The sequence below is a fragment of the Colossoma macropomum genome, unplaced genomic scaffold (assembly GCF_904425465.1).
Source record: "Colossoma macropomum unplaced genomic scaffold, Colossoma_macropomum, whole genome shotgun sequence".
NCBI classification, from domain to species: Eukaryota; Metazoa; Chordata; class Actinopteri; order Characiformes; family Serrasalmidae; genus Colossoma; species Colossoma macropomum.
In genome coordinates, this window is record NW_023495660.1 from 1,127,575 (window position 1) to 1,152,511 (window position 24,937).

A 24,937-nucleotide genomic window follows, 5' to 3' on the forward strand; every position below is an offset into this window, starting at 1 on the left:
GATATATTAGAATTTGTTAATAGTAACCAACTCTTAGCTTTTTCTTGTGCAGTGATCATTGACTTTTCAGCAATGTGCTTATATCAGGAACTGATAAGTACACATTAAATCACATATGGCAAAAAGTTTCTGCTTCAGTACTCTCTTTAGGTTGAAAGTTTCAAGTATGTTGCTGCTCTAAAGGGCTTAAAGCGCATCATTCTTGCTTCCTGTACTTCCTGCCTGGACTATTGCAATGCCTTGTTTTCATGACTTTGCCTTTACTCTTTTTAATTCTGTCAGATTCATTGGCATATATGTCCTTAAACTCACTGTGACAGCACTGACTGGGTGTGGCCAGAGCCACGAACATGCCTGGAAGTTGCAACCTTGAAAGCAGTATAGCTTTGTACTCTTAAAAAAGACTATCATTACATCAAACATAATGCAAACATCTGGTAAATTTGTATCCAGAGTATTACGGAGTTTGAAAATAAAATTATACAAAAATATGAAGCTAATAAGATTTACCTTAAAAGTACAAAGAAAACACATTCAATTGTTAGTATGGGTATAAATCTTTGTATAATGTGCTACATATGTAATTACACATAATTATTGTCTTTTTACAGAAATTTGCATGTAATTTAAAAAAGCAGAAAAATAATGTATACATAATACATTTTTTTTTTCTGTAAAATAAGTTTTGGCCATTATTGGCATCCTTTAAATAACATTTGGGCTGTTAATTTGCAGATATTGTCTGTAATCTTACAGAGTTTTGTATACAATTAGAAAACTACTGGAAGAATGCAGGGTTATTTTCCAACCAGTGTACCAACCATCAGTCAAGCCATAGTACAAATAGTATTTTATAGTTGAAAATGTATAAAAGGAATTCCAGGGGAACCAGTTTGAATGGTCCTGATGGAGCTGATAAAACTAAAAATAGTATTGTCTTACGTTTTGTATTATGTAAATAATCACTTTTCTTCAACATTCTATACAAAATATTTTATTCAAAAAGTTTGTTTATACTTCATTCTGTTCTGTCTAGATCTACTTAATTTTAGACCAACAAATGGAGCAGACTGTTTTAAAGGAGGGAGGAGTGAAGTGGGAGAACTGGGGTGTTAGGTGTGACTGTGTGGCAACTGCTAATGGTTTACGTGGCTGATGGGTCGGGTAGGAGGGCCCCTTCTGTGACACCATAATACCAGTTAATTCATGACAGGCTTTTTTCAGCTTAGCCTAACACACTACATCCAACTCTTAATTTAAAAAAAGCAAAAAAGTATTCCATGATATGGGCCATTTATTGTCCAGCAATAGATAACTGTGAATCTAATTATCTTTTTAAGATGGTTCCTATCTATTGGACAAATGTTGACCTTGGACACAAAAATGAAGATGCAAATAAATGCTAAATGTGAAATATAAAAACAATTTTTATTAACAACTAAATAAAACAGTTTGTCAAGATAAATCAAACATTATGTAATACTTTTGATTTTAATACATCCTTTATCAAAAAAGCAATGCATCTAACTGTGTCAGTTGTACTATTAAGCCTGTCAAATATGTAATTAAGTGCCTACTTCTACTATTACATAGGCTATTTGACTAGCCTACTAGGCTATGTGATTTTTAAAATTTTCTTTACATGTGAATGTTAGGGATTTTATTATTGGTTATGCATGATTGCACTGATTATATTAATGACTGAATGTAGACATTGTGCCACAGAGACAAACATTCATTGTTATCTTGGTGCGGGAAGCACCTTCAAGACCCATCTCAGTGGATTCTCGCCAAAAACATAAAAAGAAATACTAAGTTCACAAGTGAATGGGATATCCCATGCACGCTTTATCACTATTAGCAACAAAAACAAAGACAACTTGATTCAGTTGATTCAAAAAGATTCAAAAGTTCTTTTCACTTTCTCCCCCTAAAGGAGATAGATTTGAATCTGCGCACTCATGACTTTGTAGGGAGGTTCATCATGTGATGGTTGTTGGACATGCTGTTCTCGGAGTTGAGTGGGGACTGTGCTGCTCCTTTGTTTTTTTCTGGCATGGCTGTGCCATTTGTCCCTTTTTGTGTGTTGCAGGCTTTAGGTTTTGGTATCCTGGTGGGGCCAGATTGTCGGAATTCTTCTAGAGGTATCTGTAAGAAAAGAGGAGCAAATACAGGGTATCAAGTATGATCCATAAAACTTTTAACCACCTTTCCCAACTTTATGATGTAGTAGAGGTTTAGCTGTAAGTACAGAGTAAGGTAATATTTCTCTGTGTTGCCATGTATGTACTATAGGAAGTGAAATCTTTTAATAGGTAAAGGTCTTTGCAAACAAGTTGACTGGTATGGCTCAAAAATCATATGTGATACAAGTTAAGTCCACAAGATGGTGCTCTTGCCATTTAACAGTTTAATTCATATGCAACAGTGGAATTTTTAGAGTACTAGTATAATTGGATTATTTACTAGTTTTTTTATTTTTACATGCATTTGTATTTACTTACCATAGAGATTTATTTTCATACATTTAGTTGTGTTTTGATGTAGCTTTACCTTTATTTTCTTTACAGTTGATCATCATGGTACAATTGCTACGATTACTTGAAGAAAGTCATCTAGAAATTCCAGTGAGAAAAGAGCGTACTAGCAGCCATCAGCTGGGGGAAGATGATGATGATAATGATAATGATAATAATAATAATAATGGCAACAACAAGTAGCTGTGATATACATAGGCAGCTCAATAAAGGAAGTGTCTCTGCATCACTGAAAAAATATTTGCTGTTTCTCACTGCTACAAAGCCAACAAAGTGAACAGGAACTCAGTGTAAGCAGAATGGTCTAGAAAACAAGTAGACTGACCACCTATACCTCATCAAGCTGATATGTTTAGCCCTAGGCATTGACTAGGCCTTAGAACACTAGATAAGATTGTTTAAAAGAAGAGACTACAGACATGGAGAAGACAGACGGGTGTCGAATCATTTCAGCAGTTGTGAGAAGTGGTGGGGAATGACTCTCCTGAGGTTTGCCTCATGGTTCTGTTTACTGCACAATCAGCTCAGACTGTCATCTAATCCCAGCCAGGGAATGATGTCACCATACAGGCATTTAGGGAGTATGTCATCATTCTACATTCAGTATCATGCAAAGATCAGAAACAACTAGCAGAAGTATATCCACAGCAAGTAAAAACATCATAATATATAGATATTATTCAAAAATGGAGTTCTGGATATTCTGCCAAGTGTACCTGAATGCAGTACAAATCTAAATATGATTCGAAGTGTTAATGAAATACAAAACTAACCAATTTCTCTTGGAATTCGTCTGTGCTCTGAAAGTCTACAAAACACGTTTATGTCCAAACTGTAAGCATTCATTACTGTTTTCAAAAAATAACCATCTAGAATTGAGCAGTGATAAATACCAGTATTTTTTTTTTTTAAATCTAGGTTGGCCTGTCCTTCTGGCAAGGGTAAAACAGATCAGAAAATCAACATGGGCAGACTCTAAGGGGTTTGTAGACTTTGCACATAATGACCATTAATTAAAAGTGTCCATTTCATGTTGTAAAGCTGTCCTGTGGCAGGAACAACCCACTGACTGGCAGCACTTCAGCTACTGTCACCATGGAAACAAAACATGGGGTGTGTTTGGGCTTTGGAGCACTACTTTAGAGCACACAGGCCTCGGGAGTCATTTTAAACACAAAGCAGCCGATGAAGCCATTTTGTGTTTCTGTGACGTGTTTAGTGCAGCATGTACTGGCAGACTAATAGATACTCCTATAGTCCATTTTGATTTTGTTAGTTTTGAACAAAGTTCACAATTCAGGCATCACATCAGTAGCACTACTTACATTTGTTCATTTTACATAAATGGATATTCAGTAGTGTTATGGAGTTGTGGAGACCCTAGTCATGATGCATCGACATCTACAGTGAATGTGGCTCTGTGATACACCTAGAATACATAGAATACATGTAGTTTCATATTATGAATTGGATTTCCAATTCTTTGGACATTTATTTGGGTCTCTTGTAACCAAGTGAACTGAACATCTGAATAATTAGTCATGACATGGTAATGAGACATCAGGCCACAGGCACGAAAGTGCCTTGATTTTCATAGATCATCACAGCTGTTCTCATCTCCTCAATGAATGATAGCATTTTTATCCAGGCCATATTATTCCCCTGAGTGTGCAGTCCAGAGGATACAGATTCCAGACTGTACAAATTCCAGCCTGAATCAATTTAACACTTGCTATAGTCAGGCTTGTACATTAACGAGTCGCAGTCTTTGTTCTCTCTACTCTAAGGATGTATGTGCCTAAGTTAGTATTTGTATTGGCCTTTTCTAGCCCAGCGTACAAGATAGTACCACCAGCTGCTGGCCTAATTTCACATTTTCATGAATCGGCTGGCATACTAATGGACTGTATATTGAAGTTCAAACTCAATGTTCAAAAATGTATATGTATTGTGCTTTTTACAATGGATGTTGTCACAAAAAACCTTTACAGAAATCTGGGTCTGAGCACCTAATTAGCAGTCAAGGGCAACAGTGGTAGGGAAAAACTCTTAAAGCATGAAAAAGGGAATTCCTCTCCCTACTGGTTGACATGGACAGGCAAAATTACAATAACAATGAGAGTTATAAGAATTATGAATAAAGAACTGAAGATTGACGTATTAAAATTTGTCCGCTTATCTGCGTAATACAAGAGGTAGGGGAAAATAGTGTATATATTTGGTTGTGGTGGTAGCAGTATTACATGACTCTTTATGAAATGAAAATAAGTTGGAACTTTTCATTATTTACAACATTTAGTCTTTACAAAGGGTCAGAATCATAAAGTGCTTCTGGTGTAGTTTCTGGTGTTCAGTAAAGAGCTACCTGGTTTCCGATTTGTGTCAGAAGGTGTGCAAAGACAGTAAGCTCTTGATAAAAACATTGGAAATGTAGCTGGTTAGAAATGTAGCCCTGAGCTGTTTCCACTGTGTCATTGAAGAAGATTGCCAATTCAGCCATGCACAGACTTTCTTGCTGTTAGGAGATTACAGTGTTTTGGGTAGAGGCAGAAACTATGACATCACCCTATGATTTTAAGTTAGCCAGGCAAACACATGTCAGAATGTTCAGCATTTTCTGTAGTTTTTTAAACTCTGAACATTTACAAAGAGCTCTTCTCAAAAATCTGCTTATAAAACAAGCTGTTTAAGTTTCTCCTTCTTGATTTCTCCAATTCTAGGATTTGACTTCACAGAAACGACTTCATGATGGAACTGATTTTGACTTTTGATTTGTAATCTGTATTTAGTTAGGTGATCAATAGTTTGGATGCAAAGCTGAAAGCATGGATTTATGCAGTTGAACATTTTCAACTAGGAAAGTGTCAGTATTTAAATGATCTAAAGCATGCAATGTCCAAACATAAATGTTAAGCAGTTCAAATTTTATGGCTAAACCACACATGCATGCTTATTGCACTAGAATGACCAGAATACAATGTATCACAAATAGCATAAATGAGAAACTTATTAAGCAACCTATTGTTTTGTTAATGTTGATTTATTTTAATAATTATAAAAAAATGGGGTAAATGACAAATAAAACAATGGTAATGGTACATCAGTCGTGTCATGAACGGTCATGTTACAAGGTCATTTGCCATTGAGTAGATACAGTAAGTGCACACTTTAAAAGTTAAACCAAAACTAAATTAAATTCAGCACTAATGCTCAAATTAGATATATTTGTTATCTTATTAGTCTTTCTCCTCTTTTCAATCAGTGATCATGCAAATACTGCTGAAATCCCGAAATCAATCAAACAGAAACAAACTTATCACTACAACAGCTTTTGTTAACCACTACGAGACAAAACATGCCAAAACAATGCAAAACAAAGATCAAAATTTTTATTATGGGTCCTAGTGTGAAGAATTTACTGCTGGAGAGCTATAACAGCCACTTCGTAAATAGTAGACCAGCTCACAAGTCATTCTGGGTCAGTCGTAGACATTACTTACTGTAATTTGTGAGGATCGTGGGACTGGGGAGGAAGTGGGCTTTATCAGGATGCTACTAGTGATTTTGTTGTTGCCCTTAACTGGAGTACCATTGGATAATACTGGAGTTCTTTGCTCCTGCCCAGAGGAATAGCAAGGGCTGATGGGTGGAGAAACACTATTTATAGCTTGTATGTAGGAGTTGCCTAAATGAATGTGGATTTTGTTGTCTTCAGTGGTGATGACATTCGGGCCTGAGCTATTGGACCTCTGTAGTTGCCAGCCATTTTGTCTCTCTGGTGTTACACGGACAACAGTGTGATCAGCTGAGACCTCTACGAGCTCTCCAGTTGGTGGCCTGTCAGGGGTTCCTGTTCTGACAGAGACTATCTGAATAGGAGACATGGCTCTGTCTTGTATCACTGAACCAGAGAAGTCAGGGGTTATTGTTTGGGAATAAGCTGTCACAGTAAGAGGTGACACTGATCTGTCAGGTGTGCAGGGGCCTTCTGTAGAAGAACAGCCCTTGGTTTTGTTGTGTGGAGAGACTGAAGCATTCTGGATGATGGTGATTCTTTGTTTTGGTGGGCCTCCACTGGTTGGGATAACTGCTGTACTGGTGTAGGACTGGATGTTCTCTGTAGTAGGGCTTGTGATTGCTAGAGTAGCTGTGTTATGGCCATGGTCTGGTGTTACCTTGATGTGAAGAGGTTGGCCTGAACTGTGAGCAAGGACCACATCCCCTTGCTGAACATGAGTTCCGTTCTGGTTTTGTTGCACTTTGCCATTAATTGGCTGCTGATTGCTCTTTAAAAAGGGACCTCTCACTCGCCTCATACTGTTCTGCAGGTTGTTTACACTGTTTATAAGTGAGGGGTTACATTTAGTAAAATTAATCTCATTATAATTGGGTTCTTCTTCCAGATCACTCTCCTCATACAACTTCCCATTCACCACGGCTCGTTCCAATGGATCAAGGCTCTTGTAATTAGAAGGAAGGTTGTCTGTTGGGTCTGTCTGAACCTCCTTTGTAGAGACTTGTAGATCTGAGAAGCGTCTCCCATTCATGCCAGGCCGGAGGCTTTTACTGAAGCGACGGTATCTCTCCAGCTCTCTTGTTAAAGTGTCCATCTCTCTTGCCAGTTCTTTGTTTTTGACTTCCTGCTGGGTAAGTTTCCTTTGCAAAGTCACATGGTCTGTTTTCATACGGCATATGGACTCTTCTGTGCCCATGTACTCGTGTATCTTTTCCTTCAGTGCTTCTACTTCTCTGGTCAGATGACTTGATTTGGCTTCTTCCTCTTTCAGACGCTTGTAAAGAATTTGTTCTTGGTTGGATTCTTCTTTCTCAGCTAGTCGGTATTTGGAAAGTTCCTTCCTTGAAATCTCCAGTTCTTCCATCAGTAATTTTGCTCGTTCATGTTCATTGGAATACCTTTTTTCCAAGGATTCAAACTCATCCCCTGTCTTCAGTAGATCATCTTCAACCATTTTCATCTCCTTCAGCTTCCTTCTGAGACGTTCCACCTCCTGTGTCAAATCTTTCAATTTGTTGTCTTCCTGGTGGAAGCGGTTTGTGATTTTTATCTTTTCGTCTTTAGCTTTGTTCCTCAAAAACTCCCTTTCAACAGTCTCCAAGGACTGAAGTCTCTTCTTCATCATATTGACTTTGGATTGAAGGTCACTGTTTTTCTCCTCTTCAGTTTTCAGCTTGGTCCTGAGCTCATCCCTTTCCTTGGTGGCAATGCACATCTTTTCCTCTAGCTCTGCTTTGGACCGTAAGGCCTTCTTACTCTCTTCAATCAGCTTTTCAGTCACTGATGTGACTTTATCTTGTTCTGCCTGGAGTTGGCCTGTGCTGCTTTGCACCTTGTCTTCCATTTGTTTCAGTTTCTCTGCCAAGGTTTTCCTCTCATCCACAAGCATTACTGTCAGTGTTTTCAGCTTTGTAAGATCTTCTTTCAGCACCAACTCAGTCTTCTCCATTTGACTCTCAGTAGCTTCTAGCTCTTTGATCCGAACTCTTAGAACATCTAGTTCATTGCACATATGTTTAGTTATTGTACGCTCCTTCTCTAGCTTGTATTTGAGAGAGCTGCAGTCCTGCTTGCTCTTCCCAAAAGCATCTTCTAATTTTTCAAGCTCCATAATTCTGTGGTTCAGCTTGTCCACTTCTGCTTTCAGGCTATGACCTTGGTTGGACTCCTTCTCTAGCTTCCTATTGAGGTCCCTGCACAAATCCTCCATCTTGATCAACTCCTCATCTTTTCCTTCCATTTCTAGTACTCTTTTCCTCAATTCTTCCACTTCTGACACTAGGCTGGAGTTTCCACACTCCCCACGGCTAATTTTATCCCTCAGCTCCTGCAGCTCTTCTTCTGCCCTTCGGAGGGTCTTGTTTGTCTCTTCAAGTTCATCCAGCTGACGACTAAGTGTAGATAGTTTTTGACGCAGCTGTCGGTTCTGGCTGTCCTCATTAGTCAGTTTGGCAGTCATGGCTTCCTGTTCCTGGTGGAACCGACTGGCTTGGTCACGCAATTCAGCCTCTAAGCGCAGGACTTTGCCTTCCTCCTCTTGTGCCCGAATATTAGCAGAGTTTAGCTCCTCTTGACCTTTTGTGGCAGAAGTCTGTAGCTCCTGAACCTTGGCTGTCTGCTGTGCCAACTGTTCTGTCAGGCGCTGCTGCTCATCAACAACTAGCAGAGCAAAAGACTTCAGCTTAGTCAGCTCGTCCTTAAGATTGGTGACCTTCCTATTATTCTCTTCCTCTCTTCGCTCCTGATAGGCCTTTTCTTGATCAATGAGCAGCTTCAGTCTAATAAGAAAAAAAGACAAAAAAGATTTGTTGGGTTACATGTATCTCATTAACCGAAATTATAAATCCTGTGTAAAATGGTCATAAACGAGTGTGAAGGCCCATGAAATGGGCATTTGTTTTAGCAGTAGGCTCTTCTTTCTCATACTTGTGGGCACATTCCTGCCTTTGCTGGTCACATTGTTGGAAAATGAAGCGGTGGGTGTTCCTCAGTTACAGAGCCAAAGGGGAAAGTGGGGTCATCATGGTGGCTGGCATGTTTCATCGGTCTGAGCGCCGCCAGTGGTGGAGGGGATGTTTTGACTGCAGCACACACAGCTGCCAGTACTTTACAGACAGCACATTATCATAAAAAAATCTCCTACTTAGGTGTTCCTCCACCCCTTCTATAAGCCCACCAACTACTAACATCACTTCCTTTCACTAGTTTTATATTTAAAAGAAAAATTCTTTTAAATATAAAACTACAATTTCTTCCAGCAATTACAGACTGGCAAAAATAAACAGAGTGTTTCAGAATCTCTCATAAATTCCATAGGTGAACATGCTGTCAGAAGTACACCAAAGTACGTCAAGGAATATGAGCTGACTTCATTCAAATCCTCTTATTTGTGTATTGTGTATACTTGTGTCATTGCACACGTTCTGAGGCAGGTAATAGAACAACCTTGCTTTAAAAAGAATTTCTCACATCATAACAGACTGAATGGCTGAAGGTTACATTTATGCTATTTACTCTACAAGCAGTAGTAGCGGTAGTGTGACTCCATGAAACATTGTGAGAGGCAAATTAGGAAAATCAACACTGTGTTTGAGCAAGAGTATAATCTTGTTTATATTCCTTTTTTTTATTACATAAAAAGAACAAAATCCTTTAATTTTGTTTACTGCTTTCGTTATCTATGATTACCAAGGTTACCCCTGTGCTGAAATCACATTTTATTTTTCAGTAATACACCAATCAGGCATAACATTATGACCACCTCCTTGTTTCTACGCTCATTGTCCATTTTATCAGCTCCACTTACTATATAGGTGCACTTTGTAGTTCTACAATTACAGACTGTAGTCCATCTGTTTCTCTGCATACTTTGTTAGCCCCCTTTTACTCTGTTCTTCAGTGGTTAGGACCCCCAAGGACCCTCACAGAGTAGGTACTATTTGGGTGGTGGATCATTCTCAGCACTGCAGTAACACTGGTGGTGGTGTGTTAGTGTGTGTTGTGCTGGTATAAGTGGATCAGACACAGCAGTGCTGCTGGAGTTTTTATACCTGATCGGTGTACATGACAGTTTTGCTTTTAGAAAACATCTGTACAAATTTACATCCACTACATACACATTCAGGGATTGAGAGACTCAAGTGCACTTGAGTGAAAGTAGACACATCCTTTGTAAATTATTAATTTATTAAATGTAGAAGTCTTCTATTTTATTTCTACTTCAGTTAAACAAATTATTCACATACATGTGACAGTAATAAAAGAGAAGTACTTTTTTAGCACTGAAGGTAAGATAAACGTATGAATATGTGCATGTGTGTTTTAGATATTCAGGACAATGCTGCAGTTAGCTAACTTTTGACAGGTCTAATTGGTAATGTAGAATTCCACACTGTTTAATCCACATCCTACATCTCTCTTCTTTTGTCATCAGTTCAGGAAACGCTTAAAATTTCACTTCCCCCTCCAAACTTAGGATATCAATTGTCAGATTTAAAAATCCCACACAACGTTATGGCATATATTTAAGTTCTAAAAGGTGACCAGGCCTCGGTACAGTCTCCAAGCATTTGGATAATGATTATTAATAAAACGATTTAGTAAACAGAGCACTATAGTTGTCTGCTGCAGTTTAAAATCATATTCTTTTGCATATTTCAGAAAATCCAGTTTTCTTTCACTTCAGAGTAATGACAAATAAACACTGGGTGCAGTACTTTGTGCAGTAAATGTAGCGGTGTGAAAATAAACGTAACAAAAAATGGAAATATGTCAGTAAGCTAGAGGTGCTTGAAAAAAGTACCTACACATAGTAATGAACTACATGTACTTTGTTCTTGTCCACTGCTGGCCCAATATAATAATGGCTACTGCTGCCACAATATAGCCATAGTGTCATTTGTATTTCTGTTGAAGAAATAAATGGTATGGTAAATCTTTTGCCACCTATTACAATGATGACTTTACCCTTAATAGTACACACACAGTTTTAAAAATGTAAAAAATTGATATGCTGTAGACTGTAGAATGTATTTGGAGAAATAAATCAAATAAATGTCCATTGCAGACACCCTCCTCATCCTTCGAACCAATGGACAATGACAGTCTCAGAAAAGGCAAGCATAGGACAGAAGATGTATGCTGCTGAGAGTAAGAAATTATGGAACTCTGTGACCTAAGTATAGTATAGTTTAGGAGGGCATGGGTCTGGAGAAGATAAAACTACCACTCCTCCCTCCTTCACCCCTTAAATAAAGGCTCCTGTTTAACCTATGGGCCTGAACTCATTAGTGTGAGGAGAGGAAGAATGCTCTGCAAGTACATGGCCAGTGCAGGAAATCATCAGGCTTTTATTACAGAGGAGCTTTTTTATTCACTTTAATAAACAACTTTGAAGCCCTAATAAAGGACTTCTGTTTAACCTCCAATTGTTTGTTTTAGCCTGTACTAAAAAGATTAGGCCTATCTTCTAAAGTCAAAAATATGTTGCACAAAAAAGCAATCTTGATCTCAAGCTAGTATTTGACCTTGAACTCGGATTTTCATCTTCTAAGTAAAGGTCTGTGCTGTTCCCTACAATGATCTTCTTATAATTGTCACAGGTACTTACTACTTTATTTGAAGGTTTGTACATTACTTTTGTTTTATTTTGTACTACTGAAATACTTTTACTCAACCAAAGAAGTTTACCTCTATGTAAAAAAAGAAAAAGTAAACCGAGACATCTTTGCTGTTGCTTAACTCAGCCCAAGAAATAATGAGTCAGATAAATCCACACTACAGAGACTATGATGAAAGGCTGAATTCAAGCCTAAAGTAGTAAATAATCTGTACAAGGTCTAATTAACATTTTAACATGCATCCATTTATTGAACGTAATGATAATCAGTTTTATTCTGTTTTAATCAGTAAACACAGTTTAATGAACTTTTAAAAAGTAGCTTGTAATACTAAAACTTCCTCCAAAGATGTGCTAGCAAAGTGCTAATGCTTTTATCTCATGAATAATTGATTTTTTTCTACACTATTTGTGAGCATATGTTGGTGAATGTATTCCTACCTGAGGCATAGGAGACCGCAGTAATCATTGTGTGAAGTTGGTGTTGAGATGCAGTACTCACGTCTGTGATGTGAGCATTCCAGCTTGGAAACCAAACAGTGAGAGATGGCCTCACTGCATGCTCATTGCCTATGGAGCATTACATCATCCTTCTGCCCTTATATGGAACCTTATGTTGCACAGCCTCTCACAGGAGTGGTTGTGAGCTCATGTGTGAGACAGCCTGAGTGTGTTTTTGTAGCATGTGTGTGTGTGAGAGAGAGAGAGAGAGAGAGAGAGAGAGAGAGAGAGAGGAAGGGAGGGAGGGAGGAATTAGAAAGAATGTGTAATGTGAGAAATATCCATTTGCTCTGTGTCAGGCTGTGTGTGTGTGTGTGTGTGTGTGTGTGTGTGTGTGTGTGTGTGTGTGTCTAAAGAAAGATGAGTTACACTTCCTATTGTTTTTTCTCACTAAAAGCTATTAAGTTAGCCAAAATGGGAAGAAAAATTTTTGATGCATTACAGCACCAAAACAATTTCATTCAGTATTTCTGAGCCTAGTGCCATACATGTACACACATGTACACATACAGATACAGTCTTCAACTTATAACACACGTATATTTAAACAGAGCCATAATTAATTATGCCAAATTATTTTTGAGTGTGTGTGTGTAACATAACATGAAAGCGATTAAGGAGATTGATGGGAAGCCAATGAAAAAATTGATCTATAGTGCTTCCCAACCTGGTCTTTTTGCTCCATCCCAACCAGCAACACATAGAGATGAAGGAAAAATGTGGGCTGTCTGGGGAACCCTGAGGACTAGGTTGGGAAGCACTGGACCATCCATCCCTTTATAGTCTAAATTATAATGCCATATGGTAAAAAATGTTCATACCTGTTGATACCATTATAATATGCACTGAAGAGCCAAGCATATGCCAATCACAAAACTCTATATTTAGCTTGCAAGTAAGCTAATACAGGCACACATGCAGACCTATTTATACAAATTCTAGATGTTACTATGACAGAAAATGCTTTATGTTGTTTATACAACACGTGACTATAACATTTTTCGAAGAGCTTGACCCAAGCCAAGTGCAATTAGATTAATTACAACACAAGAACTACATTTACAAATGCATAATATTATAACATCAATAAAATTGTTTGAAAAACCTCAATATTATGATTTCTATGTGTAATAATTTAAAATGTATCAGAATGTATGAATGACATTTGTTTGTAACGTAAGGAACTGCATTGGTGAGATGGTTGAGAATTTGGCCAACAGAATCTGTGCTTCTGGGAGTTTCTTTCTTTGTGTACCCAAAACCATCACCCTGTGACATATTGTCATGTTAGTGACAGTCCATGGATCAAATGTAACCATATTAAGTAAATACAACCATGACACTGCCTGGTTTAACATTCTAAAACTAAAGCTCAACTTTATATAGGTTATTCTAGGTTGCCAACAGTAATTTTAATACAGTATCTAATTACAACTTAGTTTTTCTTAGCTGTTGACAACTGGCTAGACAAATTAGATTACAGTGCCTTATTTTATGATTAAAAACATTTAGCGTGAAGAAGAATCTTAATGCATTCGCATGCATGCCATTACTTGTATTGTTGTATTAAAGCTTGCTAAAAAAAAACTTTAGTTCCATAACTTCTGTCTCTCAGACATGCTCCTTATTAGACAAGAAAACTTTGCACTATAATGGCCAGTGGCTAAACGATTTTGCTGGTTTGATTAATGTATACATGGCTTCACTGATTGATCAAACTTACGTTCATATTATGTCAGTTCTCAAACACAAATGTCAGCATTTAACATCTTGTGAAGCCAGTTTATTTTTGAATAAGAAAATTGTTTTAAATGTACTCCACTGTGTGGTTTTAAAGGTGTATTTCCATGGTGGATTCCAGGTGAATGTATGGGTACTGTGTAAAAATCTTATTCAATATAATAGAAAATATGGATCCAAAAATATACTACGTACACAAGTATATAAAAGTAAATGTTAAAATAATTTAATTAAAAGCTTTCTTTGTTTGGTGATGTGTGATGCAGTACTAGTTCTAATATTACTAATCAGGTACTACTCACTGCACAAGACAAATTGCAATGGTTGTGGGCAGTTTCATTTTACACTGAATTGGCTGGATGGTTTAATAAAAATAACAAATTGAAGTGCATGAGAACGTGACTAACTAGCAAGAGAAAAAGAGAAAAAACTCATTATCTCAAATCTCTTGGAAAAGTGACTGAATAAAAGTGAGAGTATTAACTTTCAAAAAGACTTCTGTAAAGGTTCATCCAAAAGAACCCAGCTGGCCACCAACGTCAAAAGACGTTGATATCTGGTTGAATGTTGGTTGTGACGTCGGATGACCAAAATTCAACATACAGACAACGTCTAATTCCGACGTCACTTTGATGTAGAATAATGACGACAGCTAACGTTGATATTTTCATACTGATGTAGAATACTGACATGCAGTTGTGAGGTATGGTGACCAAAACCCAACATCTATTTAATGTCATAACCTTCATGTCAAATTGGTGTAACATTCTAACATCTTTAGACATTGATAATTTGTTGGTTTTATGTTGTGATGTAAAGTAAGCAAAATCCAACGTCTTCCAAACATCGCATCCCAACGTCATATTGACATAGAATACTGACATGCAGTCATGAGGTATGGTGACGATAACCTGATATCTATTTAACGTCATAACCTTAATATCAGATTGACATAACATTCTAACATCATTAGATGTTGATATTTTGTTGGTTTTAAGTTGTGATGTTTACGATCCAAGATCCAACGTCTTCCAAACGTCACATGCCAACATCATATTGACGTAGAATACTGACATGCAGTCGTGAGGTATGGTGAGGATAACCTGATGTCTATTAAACGTCATAACCTTAATGTCAAATTGACGTAACATTCTAACATCATTAAACGTTGATATTTTGTCGGTTTTAAGGTGTGATGTAAAGTAACCAAAATCTAACATCTTCCAAACATCACATCCCAACTTCATATTGATGTAGAATACTGACATGCAGTCGGAAGGTATGGTGACCAAAACCCAACATCTATTTAACATCATAACCTTATCGTCAAATTGGCGTAACATTCTAACATCATTAGACATTGATATTTTGTTGGTTTTAAGCTGTGATGTTCACTAACCAAGATCCAACGTCTTCCGCACGTCACATCCCAACGTCATACTGAAGTAGAATACTGACATGCAGTCGTGAGGTATGGTGACCAAAACCCAATGTCTATTTAACGTCATAACTTTAAGGTCCAATTGCCGTAACATTCTAATATCATTTGATGTTGATATTTTGTTGGTTTTAAGGTGTGATGTAAAGTAACCAAAATCTAACATCTTCCAAACATCACATCCCAACTTCATATTGATGTAGAATACTGACATGCAGTCGGAAGGTATGGTGACCAAAACCCAACGTCTATTTATGGTCATGACCTTAATGTCAGATTGATGTAATATTCTAACATTGTTAGATGTTGATATTTTGTTGGTTTTAAGCTGTGATGTTCACTAACCAAGATCCAACGTCTTCCAAATGTCACATCCCAACATCATACTGATGTAGAATACTGACGTGCAGTCGTGAGGTATGGTGACCAAAACCCAACGTCTGTTTAATGTCATAACCTTCACGTCAAATTGGTGTAACATTCTAACATCTTTAGACATTGATATTTTGTTGGTTTTAAGCTGTGATGTAAGGTAACCCAATCCAACGTCTTCCAAACGTCACATGCCAACGTCATACTGAAGTAGAATACTGACATGCAGTCATGAGGTATGGTGACCAAAACCCAATGTCTATTTAACGTCATAACCTTCATGTCAAATTGCCATAACATTCTAATATCATTCAATGTTGATATTCTGTTGGTTTAAAATCATGCTGTCAGGTAAACAAAATCCAATGTCTTCCCAACGTCACATTCCAACATCATATTGACATTGAATACTGACATATAGTCGTGAGGTATGGTGACTAAAACCCAACGTCTATATAACGTCATAACCTTAATGTCAAATTGACGTAACATTCTAACATCATTAAACGTTGATATTTTGTCGGTTTTAAGGTGTGATGTAAAGTAACCAAAATCTAACATCTTCCAAACATCACATCCCAACTTCATATTGATGTAGAATACTGACATGCAGTCGGAAGGTATGGTGACCAAAACCCAACGTCTGTTTATGGTCATGACCTTAATGTCAGGTTGATGTAATATTCTAACATTGTTAGATGTTGATATTTTGTTGGTTTTAAGCTGTGATGTTCACTAACCAAGATCCAACGTCTTCCGCACGTCACATCCCAACGTCATATTGAAGTAGAATACTGACATGCAGTCGTGAGGTATGGTGACCAAAACCCAACGTCTATTTAATGTCATAACCTTCACGTCAAATTGGTTTAATATTCTAACATCTTTAGACATTGATATTTTGTTGGCTTTAAGCTGTGATGTAAGGTAACCCAATCCAACGTCTTCCGCACGTCACATCCCAACGTCATATTGAAGTAGAATACTGACATGCAGTCGTGAGGTATGGTGACCAAAACCCAATGTCTATTTAACATCATAACCTTAATGTCAAACTGACGTAACATTCTAATATCATTCGATGTTGATATTTTATTGGTTTAAAATCATGCTGTCAGGTGAACAAAATCCAATGTCTTCCCAACGTCACATTCCAACATCATATTGGCATTGAATACTGACATATAGTCATGAGGTACGGTGACTATTTAACGTCATAACCTTAATGTCAAATTGACGTAACATTCTAACATCATTAAACGTTGATATTTTGTCGGTTTTAAGCCGTGATGTTCACTAACCAAGATCCAACGTCTTCCGCACGTCACATCCCAACGTCATACTGAAGTAGAATACTGACATGCAGTCGTGAGGTATGCTGACCAAAACCCAACGTCTATTTAATGTCATAACCTTCACGTCAAATTGGTGTAACATTCTAACATCTTTGACATTGATATTTTGTTGGTTTTAAGCTGTGATGTAAGGTAACCCAATCCAACGTCTTCCGCCCGTCACATCCCAACATCATATTAAAGTAGAATACTGACATGCAGTCATGAGGTATGGTGACGATAACCTGATGTCTAATTAACATCATAACCTTAATGTCAGATTGACATAACATTCTAACATCATTAGATGTTGATATTTTGTTGGTTTTAAGTTGTGATGTTCACTAACCAAGATCCAACGTCTTCCAAACGTCACATGCCAACAACATATTGACGTCGAATACTGACATACAGTCGTGAGGTATTGTGACCAAAACCCAACATCTATTTAATGTCATAACCTTATCGTCAAATTGGCGTAACATTCTAACATCATTAGACATTGATATTTTGTTGGTTTTAAGTTGTGATGTAAAGTAACCAAAATCTAACATCTTCCAAACATCACATCCCAACTTCATATTGATGTAGAATACTGACATGCAGTCGTGAGGTATGGTGACCAAAACCCAACGTCTATTTAATGTCATAACCTTCATGTCAAATTGGTGTAACATTCTAACATCTTTAGACATTGATATTTTGTTGGTTTTAAGCTGTGATGTAAGGTAACCCAATCCAACGTCTTCCGCACGTCACATCCCAACGTCATACTGAAGTAGAATACTGACATGCAGTCGTGAGGTATGGTGACCAAAACCCAATGTCTATTTAACGTCATAACCTTAATGTCAAATTGCCGTAACATTCTAATATCATTCGATGTTGATATTTTATTGGTTTAAAATCATGCTGTCAGGTAAACAAAATCCAATGTCTTCCCAACGTCACATTCCAACATCATATTGGCATTGAATACTGACATATAGTCATGAGGTACGGTGACTATTTAACGTCATAACCTTAATGTCAAATTGACGTAACATTCTAACATCATTAAACGTTGATATTTTGTCGGTTTTAAGCCGTGATGTTCACTAACCAAGATCCAACGTCTTCCAAACGTCACATCCCAATGTCATATTGACGCAGAACACTGACATGCAGTCGTGAGGTATGGTGACCAAAACCCAACGTCTATTTAATGTCATAACCTTCACGTCAAATTGATGTAATATTCTAACATCATTTGACGTTGACATTTCGTTGGTTTTAAGCTGTGATGTTCACTAACCAAGATCCAACGTCTTCCGCACGTCACATCCCAACGTCATACTGAAGTAGAATACTGACATGCAGTCGTGAGGTATGGTGACCAAAACCCAATGTCTATTTAATGTCATAACCTTCACGTCAAATTGGTGTAACATTCTAACATCTTTGACATTGATATTTTGTTGGTTTTAAGCTGTGATGTAAGGTAACCCAATCCAACGTCTTCCGCCCGTCACATCCCAACATCATATTAAAGTAGAATACTGACATGCAGTCATGAGGTATGGTGACGATAACCTGATGTCTAATTAACGTCATAACCTTAATGTCAGATTGACATAACATTCTAACATCATTAGATGTTGATATTTTGTTGGTTTTAAGTTGTGATGTTCACTAACCAAGATCCAACGTCTTCCAAACGTCACATGCCAACATCATATTGACGTCGAATACTGACATACAGTCGTGAGGTATGGTGACCAAAACCCAACATCTATTTAATGTCATAACCTTATCGTCAAATTGGCGTAACATTCTAACATCATTAGACATTGATATTTTGTTGGTTTTAAGTTGTGATGTAAAGTAACCAAAATATAACATCTTCCAAACATCACATCCCAACTTCATATTGATGTAGAATACTGACATGCAGTCGTGAGGTATGGTGACCAAAACCCAACGTCTATTTAATGTCATAACCTTCATGTCAAATTGGTGTAACATTCTAACATCTTTAGACATTGATATTTTGTTGGTTTTAAGCTGTGATGTAAGGTAACCCAATCCAACGTCTTCCGCACGTCACATCCCAACGTCATACTGAAGTAGAATACTGACATGCAGTCGTGAGGTATGGTGACCAAAACCCAATGTCTATTTAACGTCATAACCTTAATGTCAAATTGCCGTAACATTCTAATATCATTCGATGTTGATATTTTGTTGGTTTAATATCATGCTGTCAGGTAAACAAAATCAAATGTCTTCCCAACGTCACATTCCCACATCATATTGACATCGAATAATGACATATAGTCATGAGGTATGGTGACCAAAACTCAACGTCTATATAACATCATAACCTTAATGTCAAATTTACGTAACATTCTAACATCACTAAACGTTGATATTTTGTCGGTTTTAAGGTGTGATGTTAAGTAAGCAAAATCCAACGTCTTCCGAACATCACATCCCAACGTCAGATTGACGTAGAATACTGACTTGCAGTTGTGAGGTATGGTGACCAAAACCCAACATCTATTTAATGTCATAACCTTAACGTCAAATTGGTGTAACATTCTAACATCTTTGGACATTGATATTTTGTTAGTTTTAAGTTGTGATGTAACGTAAGCAAAATCCAACTTCTTCCAAATGTCACATCTCAACGTCATATTAACGTAGAATACTGACATGCAGTCGTGAGGTATGGTGACCAAAACCCAACGTCTATTTAACGTCATAACCTTCACGTCAAATTGGTGTAACATTCTAACATCTTTAGACATTGAAATTTTGTTGGTTTCAAGCTGTGATGTAAGGTAACCAAATCCAATGTCTTCCGCCCGTCACATCCCAACGTCATAGTGACGTAGAATACTGACATACAGTCATGAGGTATGGTGACGATAACCTGATGTCTATTTAACATCATAACCTTAATATCAGATTTACATAACATTCTAACATCGTTAGATGTTGATATTTTGTTGGTTTTAAGCTGTGATGTTCACTAACCAAGATCCAACGTCTTCCAAACATCACATCCCAATTTCATACTGACGCAGAATACTGACATGCAGTCGTGAGGTATGGTGACCAAAACCCAATGTCTATTTAACGTCATAACCTTATCGTCAAATTGCCATGACATTCTAACATCATTAGACGTAGATATGTTGTTGGTTTTAAGTTGTTATGTAAAGTAACCAAAATCTAACATCTTCCAAACATCACATCCCAACGTCATATTGATGTAGAATACTGACATGCACTCAGAAGGTATGGTGAACAAAACCCAACATCTATTTAATGTCATAACCTTCACGTCAAATTGGTGTAACATTCTAACATCTTTAGACATTGATATTTTGTTGGTTTTAAGCCGTGATGTAAGGTAACCCAATCCAACGTCTTCCGCACGTCACATCCCAACGTCATATTGAAGTAGAATACTGACATGCAGTCGTGAGCTTTGGTATGGTGACCAAAACTCAGCGTCTATATAACCTCATAACCTTAACGTCAAATTGACGTAACATTCTAACATCATTAAACATTGATATTTTGTCGGTTTTAAGGTGTGATGTAAAGCAAGCAAAATCCAACGTCTTCCGAACATCACATCCCAACGTCATATTGACATAGAATACTGACTTGCAGTCGTGAGGTATGGTGACCAAAACGCAACATCTTTTTAATGTCGTAACCTAAATGTCAAATTGGTGTAACATTCTAACATCTTTAGACATTGATATTTTGTTAGTTTTAAGTTTTGATGCAAAGTAAGCAAAATGCAACATCTTCCAAACATCACATCCCAACGGCATATTGACGTAGAATACTGACATGCAGTCGTGAGGTATGGTGACGATAACCTGATGTCTATTTAACGTCATAACCTTAATGTCAAATTGACGTTACATTCTAACATCATTAGACAATGATATTTTGTTGGTTTTAAGGTATGATGTTCACTAAACAAAATCCAACATCTTCCAAACGTCACATGCCAACATCATATTAACGTAAAATACTGACATGTAGTCGTGAGGTATGCAAAACCCAATGTCTTTTTAATGTCATAACCTTAATGTCAAATTGATGTAACATTTTAACATCATTAGACGTTGATATTTTTTTGGTTTAAAATCATGCTGTCAGATAACCAAAATCCAACGTCACATCCCAATGTCTTATTCACATAGAATACCGACATGTAGTTGTGAGGTATGGTGACCAAAACCCAATGTCTATTTAACGTCATAACCTTAATGTCAAATTGGTGTAACATTCTAATATCATTCGATGTTGATATTTTGTTGGTTTAAAATCATGCTGTCAGGTAAACAAAATCCAATGTCTTCCCAACGGCACATTCGAACATCATATTGACACTGAATACTGACATACTGTGATGTTCACTAACCAAGATCCAACGTCTTCCAATCGTCACATTCCAACATCATATTGACATCAAATACTAACATAAAGTCGTGAGGTATGGTGACCAAATTTCAACGTCTGTTTAAAATCATAACCTTAATGTCAAATTGACGTTACATTCTAACATCATTAGACAATGATATTTTGTTGGTTTTAAGGTATAATGTTCACTAAACAAAATCCAACATCTTCCAAACGTCACATGCCAACATCATATTAACGTAGAATACTGACATGTAGTCGTGAGGTATGCAAAACCCAATGTCTTTTTAATGTCATAACCTTAATGTCAAATTAATGATGTTAAAATGTTACATCAGATGTTGATATTTTTTTGGTTTAAAATCATGCTGTCAGGTAACCAAAATCCAACGTCACATCCCAATGTCTTATTCACGTAGAATACCGACATGTAGTTGTGAGGTATGGTGACCAAAACTCAATGTCTATTTAACGTCATAACCTTAACTTCAAATTGCCGTAACATTTTAATGTCATAGGATGTAGATATTTTGGTAACAGTTTCTTTGAAGGGTGTCTACATAACAAATTCATATCACCTTACATAAACACTTCATAACATGTTTATGAATGCTTAAATCAACATTCATAAACTATACATGTTTTACATGATATTAATATGGACTACTATGTCATTTTACCGAAAGATGTTTTTCAAAATAAAAGTCCTCATTTTATTTATTATTTTCAGTGAAACTCCTCTTTTCTGGACTGTCAGCATAAAATGACCTGGCTTTATCCCTTTGGACAGAAAGTGTCAAAACACTTTTTGCCTAGACTTTCAACTTTTTTTTTTTTCTCAAGCATTTGTATTTTGCAATATGCTATTCTTTCTGCTTTTTACGCTAATTATTCATATATAAAATGTACTGTTCATTCAACACTCTATACATAATTGTGAAAATGTTACTTAAACTAAGTTTAACTTTCTTGGGGTAAATGCTAACACTTATCCCAATTACTGTGGAGGTTTTATTTTTAGTGATGTTCTTCCTCACTTATTGTTTTGGAGAAGGCACAAGTATAACTGTGCATTGATTATCCTGTGTAACTGAGGTTAAACTCAGGGTGCTGATAATTTGTAAGAAATGTCCTTTATAAATTTGCCTTGCTTTGCCTTCACCATAAAAGTGATGGAAGTCACGTTAGCCTCACTAAAGTGCATGTTACATGAATGGATGGATCTTGAACGGAATGGATAAGTATTATGGACCTGTCCCACCACCACACAAATTTTGAGACTTTAAGTTGATTGATTGTTCATAGCATATTTATGAGTAATTCACTGTCCATATAGTAAAGTGACATGCAAGACAACATTCATAAGTGATTCATAGTATTTTAAGGAGCTGTTAATATACCATATAGTAAAGTGACAGGCAAAGCAACATTCATAAGTGATTCATAGCATTTTTAAGAGATGTTTACAGACCATGTGTATAAATAGTGATAGTGATTTACAATTAAATATCTACAATTATTTTCCCTACCTTTGCAGCAAGACCCAATGACTGTGAAAAGGAGTCAATAAACACCACAAGTAGGAAGGTCCTTTTTTTTTATTGGCAAGACAACTGTTCAGAACAGGCACTTAAACATGCTGCTCAAACTCAAATCAGGAAACTACAAACTCTTCTGAACATGAAACTGCAAAATACAGATGTGTTCAATAAAATCTTCAACTCTTTTCTAAAACAAAAAATAAGACACCACCTCATGTGGCCATTACTTAAGGGGTATTGCCTTCACTTTGCTCCTTTTCTTCTTAGACTGAAATTATTTTAAATTCTCTGAAAAACAAAACAAAAATATGAAGAAAATAAACAAAACGGCACAAGTCACTGCAAGAATCTAAAGATATCATGATACTGGCACTGCTGCTGGTTGTCTGTCCTCTTCTGGCTATAAAAAGATCAAACAGGAGCAGTCAGACGTGTGGAACTCTACACGTACAGGATAAGCCTATTTATACTGGAAGCGCATAAACGTTATTTTAGTGGGCTAGATAGACTGCCATAGCAGAGGTATGATATATAACTAGCAGTATAGCAGTTAAATTAGCTAGCTGATCAGTAACTGTTGCCAAGAAATTTTGCTAACTAGCTAACAGGCCAACGCTACCTTGCATTAGCTATTAAAATGCATCAAGCTAACGTTCATGTTAATCTCACCTCGTTAGCTAACTAACTAAGTTGCATGATTCAAAGATTAACAGACCTTATACGGCTCTTGTTAACAACATTCTTTTTTTCGAACTTAAATAACTGATACTGATTTAACTTAGCTTACTGTTTGTAACGGTGCCAGTCGAGTTCAAGTAGTTAGTGGGCCTAAACGAGCATTACTTATGACGCACAGCAGTGCGATGCGGAGTGATACGTTAAACAAGCTAGTCCCAAATGCAAGGTGCACGTTTGGCTAGTGACGTGGTCTATACCAGGGGTCGGCGAAGTGTCAACAAAAATCATTTTACTATCCTGGCTGTAATATGTCTCAGTATGTGCTAATGTGCTAGTATAGGCTAAAAGTATAGAAACGAAAGACTTACTTTGCTCTGCTTTAACCTTTAGCTCAGCTATGGCCGCATGTCTCGCATCTCCACCACGAAACTTTGCCGAAAGGTAAAATAATTTTGTAAAAAAGTGAAATAATTCTTGTAAAATGTCTCTCAAAGTTCGTTTTTTACGAGGCTGAAGTCGCTTCTCGTTCGCCAGCTTGTTTTTCGAATTTACCCGTTCCACCTTAAATGGCGCCTTAAGGTGTCAGAATGTAACTGCTGCAGCATTTAAGGTGGAACGGGTAAATTCGAAAAACAAGCTGGCGAACGAGAAGCTGATTTCAGCCTCGCGACTTTTCAGTATTTGATAGTTTCTCGTTACAGATTAAATATATCGGGAAACCAACTGGAGTGATAATGAATTCATATAAGTCCATTCGTATCCAAATTACCGATGTTTGTCTTAATTTTTCCTTCGCTTTTTTGTTAGCTAACTTACTAGCTAGCTGGGCAAGACTGCTGACTGTCCTGCTGTGAACAGAAGTCTGCACGCCTGCAGGGTTAAAGGGTAAATTAGCAGATATAGGCTGCATTAACTCCAGTGTTAAAGACAGTGTTTATAATTGAAACTGTGTTGAACGATCAGCAGAGCTTTATTTTACTGTAAAGGAGGATTATTTTATCTTTGCCTATTTTGCAGTTCCATGTTCAGAAGAGTTTGTAGGTTCCTGATTTGATTTTGAGCAGCATGTTTAAGTGCCTGTTCTGAACAGTGGTCTTGCCAATAAAAAAAAGGACCTTCCTACTTGTGATGTTTATTGACTCCCTTTCACAGTCATTGGGTCTTGCTGCAAAGGTAAGGAAAATAATTGTAGATATTTAATTGTAAATCACTATCACTATTTATACACATGGTC

General features: G+C 36.9%; 1 protein-coding gene across 5 annotated transcripts in view; it reads right to left on the reverse strand.

Moving 5' to 3' along the window:
- Nucleotides 1-1,409: 1,409 nt before the first annotated feature.
- filip1l (filamin A interacting protein 1-like) overlaps nucleotides 1,410-24,937 on the reverse strand; it is a 138,206-nt gene continuing 114,678 nt past the window's right edge. For 3 of the 5 annotated variants that reach the window (XM_036563149.1, XM_036563150.1, XM_036563154.1), the window contains 2 exons: nucleotides 6,038-8,831; nucleotides 1,410-2,148 (listed from right to left, as the gene is read on the reverse strand). In XM_036563149.1, coding sequence (XP_036419042.1) covers nucleotides 1,960-2,148; nucleotides 6,038-8,831 — 2,983 coding nt within the window. In that variant the 3' untranslated portion in view covers nucleotides 1,410-1,959. Of the gene's footprint in view, nucleotides 2,149-6,037; nucleotides 8,832-12,112; nucleotides 12,331-24,937 lie in introns of those variants that run through there. The other 2 variants (XM_036563152.1, XM_036563153.1) reach the window with 2 other exon arrangements.